General features: G+C 44.0%; 1 protein-coding gene across 9 annotated transcripts in view; it reads right to left on the bottom strand.

Annotated features, from left to right (window-relative positions):
- Positions 1–16,843, bottom strand: part of GATAD2A (GATA zinc finger domain containing 2A) — a 133,348-nt gene that overhangs the window by 73,871 nt on the left and 42,634 nt on the right. For 6 of the 9 annotated variants that reach the window (XM_066268317.1, XM_066268299.1, XM_066268308.1 and 3 more), the window contains one exon: positions 2,821–2,908. The exons of 2 other annotated variants lie outside the window; for them this stretch is intronic. Coding sequence is in view for 2 of the 7 variants with exons in the window: in XM_066268299.1 (XP_066124396.1) it covers positions 2,821–2,835 (15 nt within the window). In the remaining 5 variants the exon portion in view is untranslated. Of the gene's footprint in view, positions 1–2,109; positions 2,261–2,820; positions 2,909–16,843 lie in introns of those variants that run through there. One more of the 9 variants, XM_066268283.1, reaches the window with a different exon arrangement.

A 16,843-nucleotide genomic window follows, 5' to 3' on the forward strand; every position in this document is an offset into this window, starting at 1 on the left:
CCTAGGCTTGCCTGGTCAAGGTACGTATGAGAAAAAAATATTATGAATTGATGCTTCCCACTCCTCCTCACATTCTCTCTCCTCTCTCTAAAAAGCAATAAATAAAAAATTTTTTAAATAATTACTCGGCCCTGGCCGGTTTGCTCAGTGGTAGAGCGTCGGCCTGGCGTGCAGAGGTCCTGGGTTCGATTCCCGGCCAGGGCACACAGGAGAAGCACCCATCTGCTTCTCCACCCCTCCCCCTCTCCTTCCTCTCTGTCTCTCTCTTCCCCTCCTGCAGCGAGGTTCCATTGGAGCAAAGATGGCCCAGGCGCTGGGGATGGCTCCTTGGCCTCTGCCCCAGGCTCTGGAGTGGCTCTGGTCGCAACAGAGCGACGCCCCGGAGGGGCAGAGCATCACCCCCTGGTGGGCAGAGCGTCGCCCCCTGGTGGGCGTGCCAGGTGGATCCTGGTCAGGCGCATGCGGGAGTCTGTCGGACTGTCTCTCCCCGTTTCCAGCTTCAGAAAAATACAAAAAAAAAATAAAATAAAATAAAAATAATTACTCAAGGGTGTTTTTTGCCTGACACTGACCATCACGTGCCATGACTGTTCAGAGACCGTCCTTTCCCATCAAACCCCTTCACACACTAGGTAGAGGAAGGCAGGGCCTGAGAAACACCTGGGATGACTTCCAGAAATTCTGTTCCAAACCCCCAAACTGACTGCTTGTAATGCTATGGCTTTCTCTTCCCTGTTGGTCCTGTGACAAGGGAAGGAGGAGGTTTCATTCATTCATTAACTCATTCATTCACTACTTACTTACTGCTTAGACCAGACAGAAGTGAGGGGCACCTAGCCTCAAACCTTGGAGAACCCTGAGCCAGCCACTCACTCTACTGGGCTAGAAGTAAGATCTTTCTGAGATATGAAGTTCCATAATTTTTAAATGCTAATGTTTATAGAGACCCTGTTGAAAGCCAAGTGCCAGGCTAATGTTCTTCATGGCTGTTCCACCACATGCTGCCACCAGCCCCAGGTAACAAGCACTGTCAACACTGACAATCCTCAAGAAACTCTACAAAACTAGCACAGACTTCTTGTCTCCAAAGAGTTCTGGGGCCTCAGGCAGGGGCAGGAGATTAAACGCTGTAGCCACCACAAGTTTGGGGGTTCCTCAAAACATTCAACAGTTACCACACGACCCAGCAATTCCACTCTTATGTATATATTCAAAGGAACAAAAAACATATCTATACAAATTTGCAAACACAAATGTTCACAACAGCACTATTCACAATGTCTAAAAGGTGGAAACAGTCCAAATTCATCCTAGATGAGTAAAACAAAATGAGGGCCCCATCTGTCCAATGGAATATTACACAGCTATAAAAATATATGAGGCACTGATTCATGCTACAAAGTAGATGAACTTCAAAAACATTACACTGAGGCCCTGGCTGGATAACTCGGTTGGTTAAGAGCATCATCCAGAAGCACAGAGGTTGCCGCTTCAATCCCCAGTCAGGGCACATACAGGAACAGATTGATGTTCCTGTCTCTGTTTCTCTTGCTCTCTTCCTCTCTCACTAAAATCAATAAATTTAAAAAAAACAGACATTACACTGAGTAAGAGAAGTCAAACATGCAATGTCATAGGTTGTATGAATATGAAATGTCCAGACAGATAAATCTGTAGACACAGAAAATAGATTAGCAGTTGCCAGGGGCTGGGGAAAGGGAATGTAGAGTGACTGCTAATGTAGACGGGGTTTCTTTTTGAGGTGATGAAAGTAATCTGGAAATAGATAAGGTGATGGTTGCAATCACTCCTGAATATTAAAAAAAAAAAAAAATCTCTGAAATGTATAAGTGGGTAAATTGTATGATATAAAATCTTATTCGATTAAAAAATTTTTTAACCACTAGTAAAATTTGTTTTTGTTAGAATTTTCTGTAAATGTTTTCCTGACACCAAGATTACTTGATCATGCCCATATTTTCTTGCTATTGGCAGGTAAAAACTGAAACCTAACAAAACAGACCCTTGTTAAACATCGAGCTCAGCCCAGCAGACAAGTCAAGCAGTCAAACGGATGGTGCAGCTCTTTATGCAGGTTAGGACACGTACCTTTCAGCAGTCACCTGTTGGCTGGACTATAAGAGGAAGCAGTTGACTGACTCAGGAGGTCTCCATACTGCCTCCAAGTCCTATGACGACTCCAGGTTCTACATTCTCCTGCAGACAGGCAGCCTTCAGCCAAAACATTGCTGGCCAGGCACTGATACAACAGACAAAATCCAACCTGGATGGTGGGCTCTGCCTACTGGGTCTGGACAGCCCTTGACAAAGCCTACACTTAACAGCTCTAAGCAGTGTAGCAGAGTATGTGTGTTTGGGGGGGCGGGGGGGGCTCGGTTTACCCACAGACACAAGATAAGGGCAACCAGTTCCAAACACTGCTGACAACAGTTAAGGAAAAATTGTTTTGGTAAGCACTAGGAAATCACAGAAATGGCCAGAGGGCCAAGGCCACCTGGCCAAGATTATTTTCTGCCCCTGATTCTCAAGAGGATGGCTCATCCTATTAAAGCCAGGGCTTTTTAAGTGAGTGACCCCTGAGACACAGGGGAAGAACAAACGAAGGCAGGCAGGGCCTGGTGGCCCCATGGAGACAGTCTTAGTGTAAATCTGGGAGGGACTTGCCCCCCTCCATTTTCTCTACGAGGCTGCCATCAGCTTCTGAAGTGGCACTCAGTTTCAAATGTCCAAAGAACTGAATGAGGCCTAGTGGGCAAGTCAGAACCTTCGTTACACAAATACCAGAACATAAGCACTCACCTGGCTTCTGGGCATGGGACTCTGGTCCTACCAGCTGGCCATGGCAGCAGCTATTTAAAAGGCAACTCGCATCAATGTGCTTACCAACCTAAAGTGAAGAACAGAGAAACACTGAGTTTCCAAGGAAATTTTCTGGAATATTCTGGCAGTTTTAAATGCCACCAACCCTGAATTACAGTGAAATTTTAGATTTCAACCAGAACTCTGTCTCAGCTATCTTCCACAGCAGCTAAGAAAATAAATTTCTATCAGTCTCTGACCTATGACCAGATGTGGTGCTAACCAACAAACACATGGCAGATGCTGTCATCAATAATATGATAGACACATAAAGTTTTATGTAGCCAAAGACCCAGAAAATGGTTCAAGGTCTGACTGTGATAGAGTAATGACATTAACAGCAGGAACAGTAATACCCAGCATTTACTAGGTACTTAAGAGTTAGTTCCAGGTACTGTGCTAGAAAACTTAGTATATCTCTATGAATCCCCAGGACAACCTTTAGGGGCAGGTTCCAGAATCATACATATTTTACAGATAAAGAATCTGATATGTCTAATACTCATGAACTCACCCAGGGTCTACCTCTCCAGATGTGACTTCTTTGCTCCAATGTGTGTTCCCTGGCACAGACCCCGAGAAACTACCTACCATTCCAGTGCAGGGTTTGCACTCAAGAGGTTGAGGGTGCAATGTACCTGAGGACAGGGACACTTTACCTCCCTAATGGCGGTGGTTTCACCATTATGGGGCAACTCACAGTTTTACCCCAAGGATCATCTCCACAGAGCTAACAATGCCCAGGAAGAAATGGGCTGCCCATCTTACAGACAGGAAAACTAAGGCTCGAAAATATTCGGGAACTGTCCCAAAGTCACAGAGACAGCTGGCTCCAGGACTTCACCTTCTTTGTGACATCAGATGTCCAGGGCTACAGGTACATAGGCTAACCCCAGTGAACCAGCCAAATCCTGGACTCCTAGGTAGTGAGTATTGTCAGTACTACCCCTGCTGTCATTCTTTGCTCCCACATGACTACCAGAGCTTGCTCTAATATGAAACCTTTATTTTTAAACTGTGTTCACAGTGATTCACAGCTCATAGATGGTGAAAAACACTCCCACAGGAAAACTTGCAAAATAAGTATCAGTGAACTCTACTGAAAGAACTTTGGGCACCAAGGAGCACACAATGTATTCCTTAGTGAGGTACAGGGCAAAAAACACAGTGGATACAGTTTATCCTAGTTCTTCCATACCTCCTAAGGAGAGGCCCCTCTCTGTTATAAAGGGGGAAGCCCTAGAAACAGGAACCCTGAACTTTCCAAGCAACTGCTCTCTTCAGGATCAAGGTTAACAGACAAAGTCTATTGCCAGTATTTATACACACTGGCAACAAACAAGAACTCAAAGCTTTAAAAAAAAATCCATTCACAATAGCATAAGTGTGAAATACTTAAGGATAAATTTAATTTTTAAAAGATGTGTAAAACCTATAAATTGAAAACTATAATATATCCTTGAGAGAAATGGAAGAAAAAAAAAACTAAATAAAGAGATGTTGTGGCCCTGGCCGGTTGGCTCAGCGGTAGAGCGTCGGCCTGGCGTGCGGGGGACCCAGGTTCGATTCCTGGCCAGGGCACATAGGAGAAGCGCCCATCTGCTTCTCCACCCCCCTCCTTCCTCTCTGTCTCTCTCTTCCCCTCCCGCAGCCAAGGCTCCATTGGAGCAAAGATGGCCCGGGCGCTGGGAATGGCTCCTTGGCCTCTGCCCCAGGCGCTAGAGTGGCTCTGGTTGCGGCAGAGAGACGCCCCAGAGGGGCAGAGCTTCGCCCCTGGTGGGCGTGCAGGGTGGATCCGGTCAGGCACATGCGGGAGTCTGTCTGACTGTCTCTCCCCGTTTCTAGCTTCAGAAAAATACAAAAAAAAAAAAAAATTTTTTTTAAAAAGAGGTGTTGTACATGGGTCAGAGGTATCAAGTCTCTCCCTCAAATTGATCCGCAGACTCAATGCTGTCCCAACCAAAAATTCCTAACATGCTTTTCTGTAGAAAAGAAACAAAAGCTGATTCTAAAATTTATATGGAAATGCAAAGTACCTGGTAGTGAAAACAACATTGAGAAATTAGGAGAGCTTACCCTACCTGAGCTTAAGACTTACCACAGGCTACAAAAACCAAGTCTGTGAAATGGACATATAGACAGACATATACATGGATGACCAGAATACATCTATGAACAGGTAGACAACTGATTTTTGACAAAGATTCAAGTGTCCTATTCCGTGAGAGCACAAGACACTAGTTAACATTTTCTGGAGGATTAACTGGCAAGGAGGAAGGTCATCTTAATCTGTTATCACAACACGCAGTGCATCATGAATAGAGTGCAATATGCAAATTTTAAGGTCACAGACCTTCACGTTCCACCATCTTAGATGGCTTTCCCTATCTTAGCTCATGGCAAATCCACAGTCTACTAGTTGCTCAGATTAAAATTGAAGTTGACCTTCTGATCAGACTACTGCACTATCCAGTCCATCAAGAAATCCTATTGAGCCTGACCAGGCGGTGGCGCAGTAGATAGAGCGTCAGACTGGGATGTGGAGGACCCAGGTTCTAGAAGACCCTGAGGTCGCCAGCTTGAGCGCGGGCTCATCTGTTTTGAGCAAGGCTCACCAGCTTGAGTCCAAGGTCACTGGCTCGAGCAAGGGGTCACTCACTCGGCCTGCTGTAGCTCCCCGGTCAAGGCACATATGAGAAATCAATCAATGAACAACTAAGGAGCCGCAACAAAGAATTGATGTTTCTCATCTCTCTCCCTTCCTGTCTGTCCCTATCTGTCCCTCTCTCTGACTTTCTCTGTCTCTGTCAAAAGAAAAAGAAAAAGAGGGAAGGAAAGGAGGAAGGGAGGGAGGGAGGGATCCTATTGATTCTGCCATCAAACACACCTGGGATCCAACTGCTTCTCACACCTCCACTGGCCACACTATCGTCCCTGATATAATGGAGACCAGCAAACTAGATCCCCTGCTTTCACTTCTCAGCTTGAAACCCTCTAAAGGCCCTTCATTCATTTAGAATAAAGCTCAAGCCTCCCCTGAATTTGGGAGGCCCAACTACCACTGCCTGCTTATCTTGCTCCAGCCATGCTAGCCTCCTGGCCATGATTCCAATACACCAGGCATCCTCCTCACCTTGGGGTCTTTTTACATTTTAAACAAAACTCCAAATACTTTATCATTTTGACAATTAATTCTTCAATTTACATTCAAAATTTAAAAAGACTTTTGAAAACATAACTACCATACAAAAATCCCTAAATGTCAACAAATGCCCAGTCCATATTCAGTTCACAATTTCTCAGAAATGTCTGTTTACAGCTTGTTCTAACAATAGTTGCCAAAGCATTTGTGCTAGCTGCTCCTGCTGTTTCCATCACTATCCTTGCAGATGGCTGACCCCCACCCACAATGTCCCCCCAAGTTGCTTCTCAAATGTCTCCCTCACAGAGGCCCACCCTCTGCTTTTCCTCACAGCCCTAGCCATACTGCATGCTCCACACAAGGCAGCTTACAGTGTTTATGGACTTTCTCACCTGACAAAAACATATTAATAAATGCCACAAAAAAAAAGGGATGTCTGTCTGCCTGATGCCTGTTTTATTCCAAGCACCTAGAACAGTCAGACACGTACCAGGTACCTAACAAATATTTATGGAATGAATGAAACAGGACAGTTTAACATTGAAGAAGGAACCAATCTGAGGAGCAGCAGACACTCAAATACAATTAGTGTGAAATTCAAAAAGGAGCTGAAATCAAGCAGAGACCACTCAGCACCATGAGAACTGGGAGTATTTCTCTAAAATAAACTATAATCGCTTTTCACTGATATATTACTTGGACTGTTTTGCCATCCATTGACACTAGCTGGGTTTAGAGAGCTTTTACTGTTTTTATTTCCAACCTATACATTTAAAACAGTATCAAGTAACCCTTAAGTACACAATTACCAACTCATAAGAGACTCTTCTGCTCTCTTGAAAATCATTATGGTTTGGCTTTGACCCTGCATCTGGGTACTCCACTTACACACACACACACACACACACACACACACACCAACTCTGAGACACACTCCACACGATTAAAGAGATCACACTTGCTGAGAGGGCAGCCATGGTGATTAACACGAAATCAAGTCACTGCACTTTGGGCAACAGAAGTCCTTTGTTGCCATTTCATCCTCTCAGCTCAAGCAAGTAACACTGGCTCCCTTTTAACTTTGGGGGAAGGTGCCCCAACCAGACACTTGGCTGCAATATGGGAAGCTCCAGTTCTGAGGAGATGGTCGGGCTGCAGGTACCCGTGGCCAGCGCAGAGACAAGTCTCTGGGGCTGTGGGCACCTCACAGGGAAGCCTAGGCTCTCCAAGGCATCCCTAGACTGCCTGTTGTCCCTGCCAGAGATCTAGCCATTATGAAAGCTGCACACTTCTGGTCCCCTCATAGCACCCTCTGCAATAACCAAACACTTGTGCTATTGCTAAAGTTCTTTAACTGTGTTTGCACTCAAATATTTACCACTCTGGCTCAAATCCATTCCTGGGAACATGACATTAGGCCAAAAAACTCCGAGGTGAAACCCAATGACACATGCACCTTCTCCCACCCCCACGTCCACACAAAGTCCACTTGTCCTATGCAATCAAAGTGCCCCAGAAGGGTCACCGAGACCAGTTGTCGGCAAACTGCAGCTCACGAGCCACATGCAGCTCTGGCCCCTTGAGTGTGGCTCTTCCAAAAAATACCATGTGTGGGAGCTACCTCAATAAGGAATGTACCTACCTATATAGTTTAAGTTTAAAAAATTTGGCTCTCAAAAGAAATTTCAATCGTTGTACTGCTGATATTTGGCTCTGTTGACTAATGAGTTTGCCGACCACTGACCTAGACCCTCTCAGTCTTAACCTCACTGCCAAACTGTCAATAAGAGTACTCCCTGGCCAGCCCTATCTGAATGGGAGAAACTAAGGCAGGGCAACTATGGAATATGTCAAGGAAGCCCACAGGTCATACTGCTCCAACATGTGCTGGTTGGTTGGGAAAGGATTCACTTGAGCAGACAATTGGGTTTTCTAATATGGAGACAGCAAACTACTACTCGAGCCTGTTGTGGTAAGTGGTTTTCCTGGGACACAGCCATGCCCACCCAAGTACACACTGTCTATAGCTGCTTCACTCACAAAGTAGAGTAGCGACAGAATTAGTACCACCCTAAAAGCCCAAAATATTGACTACCTGGATCCTTGAAAGCAGGAAGAAACTGTAGCCCTGATAGACTGTGCTGAGTATTACAAGGACACTGGTAATTCAGCACAAAGGCATGCCTGAGACAAAAAGTTAGGGCAGGAGCACACCAAGGAGGTGCTTCTGCTCCAAGTCAGTCCCAGAGGACAAAGCTGTACCTGCTCTCCCCAAGGCATGGAGCCTCATTAACCTGCAGAGCAGGAGAGAGCATGACTTGGCAGACTAAAGGCAAAGAATCAGCCCATGAGGGCTGCTGAGCTGACAGTGAGGCCACACAAGCCTATCCTTGGCAACCAGAGCTGGGCTGCCTTCATTGTCAAGCTGAGGCATCCACTGGGGTAGCAGTCAGTATGCGCTCTCTAAGGCTGTAGTGTGCCTCAACCTGTCTTAATTCAGCCACAGTAACCACACCCTCACTGAGGAACAGATGTACCACTCCTTGTACTGCGTCAATAAGGCCATTCATAAAGCCCCTTAAAAATTCTCCAAAGTGGCCCTGGCCAGTTGGCTCAGTGGTAGAGCGTCGGCCCGGCATGTGGAAGTCCTGGGATCGATTCCCGGTCAGGGCACACAGGAGAAGCATCCATCTACTTCTCCATCCTTCCCCTTCTCCTTTCTCTTTCTCTTCTCCTTTCCCAGCCAAGGCTCCCTGGAAGTAAAGTGGCCCGGGGCGCTGAGGATGGCTCCGGTTGCAGCAGAGCAACGCACCAGAAGGACCAAGCATCGCCCCCTGGTGGGCATGCTGGTAGATCCTAGTCGGACGCATGTGGGAGTCTGTCTGCCTGCCGCCCCCTGCTTCTTACTTCAGAAAAATAAATAAATAAATAAATAAATACCCTCCCCAAAGCTAGCAACACCTCACCATGGCCTTCAAGGCTATGCTTGCTTTAGGCCCAGGTGACATTACAGAAGTCATCTAGCATACATGTACATGTGTATACACACTCTCTCACACACACACACACACACACACACCATGCTACTGGCTCCAACTTCACTGGCTTTTGTCTCAATTCTTCACACCTTCCACACCTGCTGGCCTCTACTGCCAGGCCTTTCCACATGCTATTCCCAACGCTGAGACTGCTCTTCCTCTCGCTCATCTTTCAGACACAAACATCTGTTATTCAGACTCATTCTACTGGAATAGCTCTCACCTATCCCCTCTTCCATCCCCGAGGACTAAAGCCCCCTCACTTGGCACAGCTGAAACTTGACATCTGTCATCAAGCATCCCACTAGGTTCTATTCCCCAAATGTTCCACAAGAGAAAAGGCTCTTGCTCATCTCCTTATCCAATGTCCAACAAAGCACACAAGAGGAAATGGTGAAATGGAATCCTCCCTGAGTTATAAATACCCATCCACTATGCTTCTACCATAAACTTGAGTCGAAAACATAACAATACAAATATAAACTCTATCCAGAACGAAGCAGCATGGAGACAGGCAAAGACAAAGCCCACTATAGGCAAAGGGGAAGTTCTCTCTGTCTCTTGGACATGCTGTTTGGAGAAACGTACTTGAAGGTTCCAGAGGCCACTATGACCTCATACCTTGAAGGGCCTCCCTATTATCACTGAGATGTGTGAAAAACACCTCACCACCCATAGGCCTACATCTTTCACTTCCCTCCTCCTTTCTTATCCTACCCTAAAATATCCAGCGATAGTCCTTCCCCACTCTGTCCTCTCCAACACTTGACTCCACCACACCCCTCTTTTTCTCCTAAACATTCCAGTAGTCCCTCCCTTTCACACCACTAAACCATCACCTATGTTTCAGTGCTTACTCCTGATGAAATCACTAGCTGCAGGAGCCCACCTGGCCCCTTGGGCCTTGGGACAATCCTGAGGACCAAGTGACAGGCTCTGGAACCAGGCAGGTTCTCAAACAGAAGTTAGCTCGTACTTTTACTACTGTGATTGATGCTGTTCCTGAAAATCTTGACTCCTTTCTACAGGTTCCTTTCAGTGCATCCACCCTTGCTCCCCAGCTTCCCTTGCCCAGGGAAGTCTACACAGCAGTTCAAAACTTCAGATATTTAGGACAACAGAGGCAAGAATATACAATGAGGTAAATAGAGTCTATTCAATAAATGGTGTTGGAAAACTGGACAAATACAAAAAAATAAAACTAGACCACCTTCTTATACCATAAACAAAAATAAACTCAATTCAAAATGAATTAAAGACAAATATAAGACCTGAAATCATAAAACTCCTAGAAGAAAACATAGGCAGTAAACTCTGACATTGTTCTCAGTAATATTTCTGTTGATCTATCTCTTTGAGCAAAAAAAGAAAAGTAAACAAATAGAACTATATCAAACTAAAAAGTTTTTGCACATCAAGGAAAACCACCACCAAAACAAAAAGACAACCTACAAATTGTGAAAGATATTCTTCACCAATGACACATCCAATAAGGGGTTCATCTCAAAATTTATAAAGAATATGCCTGACCTGTGGTGGCACAGTGGACAAAGCATTCAACCTGGAATGTTGAGGTGACCAGTTCAAAGCTCTGGGCTTGCCTACTTCAAAGCACATGTGAGAAGCAACTATGAGCTGATGTTTTATGCTTCTCTCCCTGCCTTCCTCTCTCTCTCACCTCTCTCTAAAATCAATAAGTAAAATCTTTTTTAAAAAATGTATGAAGGTCCTGGCCAATTGGCTCAGCAGTAGAGCATTGGCCCAGAGTGTGGAATTCCTGGGTTTGATTCCTAGTCAGGGCACACAAAAGAAGCAACCATCTGCTTTTCACCCCTCCCTCTCATTTCCTCCCCTAGTCATGACACAAATGAGCAAGTTAGCCCTGGACACTGGGGATGGTTCCATGGCCTTGGCTCAGGTGCTAAAGATAGCTTGGTTGCCAAGCAACAGAGCAGCAGTCCCAGATGGGCAGAACATCAGCTCTAAACAGGGTTGCCTGGTGGATCTCAGTTTGGGTGCATGCAGGAATCTGTCTCTCTGCCTCCTTGCCTCTCACTTGATTTAAAAAAAAAAGTATAAAGAACTCATATAACTTAATAACAAAAGACAAAAAACAAAAATAAAAAAAGGGCAGAAGAGTTGAAAAGACATTTCTCCAAAGAGAACATATAGATGGCCAACAGACACATGAAAAAAATGCTCAATGTCACCAATTATCAGAGAAACACAAATTAAGAAACTACAGTGAGATATCACCTTACACCTATCATCAATATATCAACAAATAACAAGTGCTGGAAAAAAGAGAACCCTCATGCATTGTTGCAGGGATTCCAAATTGGTGCAGCCATTATGAAACACAGTATGGAGTTTCCTTAAAAAAACTAAAATAGATCATATGGCCCACTTCTTGATACTTACCTGAAAGAACACAAAACACTAATTTGAAAAGATACATGCATCCTCTGTTCACTGCAGCATTATTTACAATAGCCAAGATATGGAAGCAGCCTAAATGCCCATTAATAGATGACTGAATAAAGGATGCAGTACATACATATAATGGAATATTACGCAGTCATTAAAAAAAAGAAGACTGAAATCTTATCATTTGCAACAACATGTTTGGACCTGGAGAGTATTATGCTAAGTGAAATAACTCAGAAAGAGGAAGACAAATACCATATGATTTCCATTATAAGTGGGATCTAAAGAACAATATTAACAAAACAGAAACAAACTCATAGATACAGTGAACAAATTGATGGTCACCAGGCAGGAGGGAAGTTGGGGGACTGGGTGAAAAAGGTGAAGGAAATAAATACAATTGGTAGTTACAAAATAGTCACAGGATGTAAAGTACAGCATAGGGAATATAATCAATAACACTGCAATTACTATATGGTGCCAGGGGAATCACTTTTTAAATTATATAAATGTCTAACCACTATACTGTACATCTGAAGCTAATACAAAATAATATGAATGTCAAACTGCAGTTGAAAGAAAATAAACTTCAGATAAACCTCTATATTTAAAATATCCAAGAAGCCTGACCTGTGGTGGTACAGTGGATAAAGCATCGACCTGGAGTGCTGAGGTCAGTAGTTTGAAACCCTGAGCTTGCCTGGTCAAGGCACATAGGGAAAGCAACTACTATGAGTTGATGCTCCTCCTTTTCACCCCTCCTCTAAACAATAAATAAAATCTTTTTAAAATAAGAAATAAAAAATAAAATGTCCAGGAATCAAATTTCCACATTTAAATTAGTATGAGTTTGGAAAGTGCTGTGTTTAGTACTGAGGATATATGGCATATTACAATATTAAAGGACATCCCAAAGAAAATGCCACAAGAACAAAAGAGGAAATGACTTCTCAATTAATAACAAGGTCCTAGGAACTGGTGTCTCCCACTTTGTGTACATGCTATATTAAGGAAATTCTGTGACAAATAGCCACAGGAAAACAAGGAATACCTCTGATCTCTGAGCCAAGCACTAGAGCAGAGACCTCAGATGTTCCTGACTGGACTCTACTCTCCAAAGTCCTCTGAAAACTCCAGGAATCCTGTGTCACCCCACCAAGCTGGAAGAAGTACATTCAGGCCTCACCACTCTAGGGACCAAAAAACACTTACGGAATCTCTGTGCTCCAACACTCCCAAGATGATGTTATAATGAACCTTCTAGAACCACATATATCCTTTTTTATTAAGTCCACAGTATCTGGCACAAGGTAGACCATAAAAACATGTCTGCCTCTGTTTTTCTCCTAACTCTTAGAGGATAAAGTGACACTCTCATGAGGAGGCAGGATATTTATGAATTCAAAAAGGTTCCATTTTTTTATTGTTTAAAATATTCATAACATACACATAGATACAGACAACAGTACAGTGGGTACCAGCGGGAAAAGAGAGTGTGAGGAGTAATAAGGGCTAAAGCGAGTCAAATATATGGTGATGGAAAGAGATTTGACTTTGGGTAGTAAAAACATAATGCAATATACAGATCATATATCAAAGAATCTACCCTTGAAACCCATACATTTTTGTTGAACAACGTCCCCCCAATAAATTTTAAAATACACGTAAAATGTACCATCTTAGCCATTTTAAGTGTATACATTCCTCCCTGGCCATATTGAGGTCCACTTTTCGTGGTCTCACTGTATTGCAGATTTTTATATTGTATATATAATTTTGTATCGCGGATTTTTCGCTATATTATGGGATTTTGTAGTATATAGGTATTTTTATATATTTATTAATTTAATTATTTTTGCAGCAAAATAAGTATGTGAAAGGTCTATAAGAGTGTGGGGGAGGTTTATAAAGCCTTAAATATATTATATATAAATAATTAAGTAAATATAAGGTCGCTACTTCGTGGATTTTTGCCTATCGCGGGGGGTTCTGGAACCTAACCCCCGGGATAGACAAAGGATCACTATACTTCAGTGGTGTTAAGTTCATTCACAATGTTATACAACCGTCTCCAACATTCATCATCTCCAGAACTTCTTCATCTTGCAAAACAAACTCTGTCCCTATTAACCCTTTGAGTAGTGAGTTTTTTTTCATGCTCGCTGACCCCGGGAGTGAGTTTTTTTCAAAAAATGAAATTAGTTCCAGTTCTATTAACTTAAAATCATATTTGTTTGATAACCATTTTATGGAAACGAAGAACATACATTTACCTTACACATTTTTAAAATAAATCGATCATACTCTGGATGGTCAGGAAGCATGAGGATGTACATGAACGTTCATACTACCCAAAGGGTTAAACACAACCTCCCTATTCAGCACCCCCAGCCCCTAGCACCCACGATTATACTTTCTGCCTTTATGAATCTGACTACTCTAGAGACCTCATATAAGTGGGATCACACAGTATTTGTCCTTTGTGTCTAGTTTATTTCATTTGTCACAATGTCTCTTTAAAGTAGACCATACACGTTTTAAACCTCTGGGGCCAAGGCCCATGGACAAAGCCCTAGTATACCAACAGGCAAAATGGCTCTAGAACCCTGTTTTCCAGACCAGCCAAGTCCCTACCAACCTCTACTATCAAGCAGTGCTTTTCCACTCCCCAAATAAATTGCACAAAAGGACAGTGGTACTGGAAAGACTCAGAACAGTGAGCTGGAAGAGCATCAAATGTTATGCCTTGGATGCACTTCAAGTACACCTGTCTCACCGTAGCTCTTACCTCCCACAGCACTGTATCCCTAGACACACCTCTTCCAGACCCATCTCACAGCCATAAACCAGGGAGTCAAAAAGTGCCCCTAGGGTGAATAGTAAAGGTGACTAACTTGTCTTTTGCACAAACTTTTCCTAAAACTGGAAGCTAGAGACATCACAGCTCAACCAAAACCTATTTCCTAGAGCTAGATGTGGGCCCACTTGGGAACTGAGCTCCCACCATGTCCAACTCTAGAGAGACCTAGACAACCAATATAAATGGCCCACCTACCAATCCACATCACTAAAAAAGAAAATGCCGCGTTCCCTTTGAGTTCTGAGCATCAAGCCCACCTATCTTGTGAGGCATGCTGCACAGAAAATAGTAACACCAAGGGACCCCACACAAGGTATCTACTCAGAGGGAAGCCATTTCATTACTACTCATCATTTCAAACAGGAAAGCCCAGAGCATCCCAATTACCTCTGGGTCAACTGCTCCTGAAGAGAATAAGATAAGGGAGAACAAATGACCATCTCTGGTTCCCTAATTTGGCTTGGGCAACCAAGCAAGTATCCTTTGAAAACATACATGTTCTTGAGTGATCTCATACTACAAAACATACGAAGAAACCTTCTGAGACAAATAACAAGGGCAGAGGTTGTGGAGTAGCTGAGTCTCCAAGACCAGTCAAAGCAGGGAAATTTGGGAGTGATGATCACAAAAAGCCCCACATGAAGTAGACATCACCTACACTCTAGCAGGTGGCCAACAAGAAGTTCCAATGGCATCCAGCCTCCTACCCAAAAGACACCATTGTGAGGGCCTCCATGCTGCACAGCATCCCAACCAACTGTATTAGCTTCATTGCTGGATTCTGTTTATTTTCCAGTCAAGAAATAAATCCTCTAGAGCAGGGGTAGTCAACCATTTTATACCTACTGCCCACTTTTGTATCTCTGTTAGTAGTAAAATTTTCTAACCGCCCACCAGTTCCACAGTAATAGTGATTTATTGATATAAAGTAGGGAAGTAACTTTACTTTATAAAATTTATAAAGCAGTTACAGCAAGTTAAAGCATATAATAATAATTACTTACCAAGTACTTTATGTCAGATTTTCGCTAAGTTTGGCAGAATAAATCTTTATGAAACAACTTACTATAGTTAAATCAATCTTTTTATTTATACTTTGGTTACTGCACTACCGCCCACCATGAAAGCTGGAACACCCACTAGTGGGCGGTAGGAACCAGGTTGACTACCACTGCTCTAGAGCGTTAACCTGGAACGCTGAGGTAGCTGGTTCGAAACCCTGTGCTTGCTTGGCAAAGGGCACATATGGGAGTTGATGCTTCCTGCTCTTTCCCTCCTCTCTCTCTCTCTCTCTCTTCTTTCTAAAATGAATAAATAGCCTGACCAGGCAGTGGCACAGTGGATAGAGCATCGAACTAGGACACAGAGGACCCAGGTTCGAAACCCCGATGTCACTATTTTGAGCATGGGCTCACCAGCTTGAACATGGTGTCACTGGCTTGAGCATAGGATCATAGAACCCCGCCCCCCATGGTCGCTGGCTTCAGCTCAAAGGTTGCTGGCTTGAGCAAGGGGGCACTTGCTCTGCTGTAGAACCGGTCAAGGCACATATGAGATAGCAATCAATGAACAACTAAGGTGTCACAACAAAGAATTGATGCTTCTCATCTCTTGCCCTCCCTGTCTGTCCCTATCTGTCTCTTTCTCTCTCTCTGTCACAAGAAATCAAATCAATCTTAAAAAAAAAAAAAAGAAAAGAAAAAAAAAAGAAAGGGCCCTGGCCAGTTGGCTCAGCGGTGGAGCGTCAGCCTGGCTTGCGGGGAACCCGGGTTCGATTCCCGGCCAGGGTACATAGGAGAAGCGCCCATTTGCTTCTCCACCCCCCCTCCTTCCTCTCTGTCTCTCTCTTCCCCTCCCGCAGCCAAGGCTCCATTGGAGCAAAGATGGCCCGGGCGCTGGGGATGGCTCCTTGGCCTCTGCCCCAGGCGCTAGAGTGGCTCTGGTCAAGGCAGAGCGACGCCCCGGAGGGGCAGAGCGTTGCCCCTGGTGGGTGTGCTGGGTGGATCCCGGTTGGGCGCAAGCGGGAGTCTGACTGTCTCTCCCTGCTTCCAGCTTCAGAAAAATTAAAAAATTAAAAATTAAAAAAAATAAAAAGAAAAAGAAAAGAAAGAAATCCTCCAGCCATTCTATTCGTGCAGCAAGTTTTCTGGAGGGTTTTTTAAATTCTATTTATTTATTTATTTATTTATTTATTTATTTATTTTGCAAGCAAAAGAGACAGAGACAAGGACAGGGAGAGATGAGAAGCATCAACTCACAATTGTGGTACCTCAGTTGTTCACCGATTGCCTTCTCATACATTCATTGATCATGGGGGGGGCAGCCAAACCAGTGACCCCTTGCTCAAGCGAGAGGCCTTGGACGTCAAGCCAGCAACCTTTGGACTCAAGCCAGAGACCTTGGGGTCACATCAATGATCCCACACTCAAGCCAGCAATCCTGTGCTCAAGCTAGCAACCTCAGGGTTTTGAACCTGGGTCCTCGGCATCCCAAGCT

This window comes from Saccopteryx bilineata, chromosome 1 (assembly GCF_036850765.1).
Source record: "Saccopteryx bilineata isolate mSacBil1 chromosome 1, mSacBil1_pri_phased_curated, whole genome shotgun sequence".
NCBI classification, from domain to species: Eukaryota; Metazoa; Chordata; class Mammalia; order Chiroptera; family Emballonuridae; genus Saccopteryx; species Saccopteryx bilineata.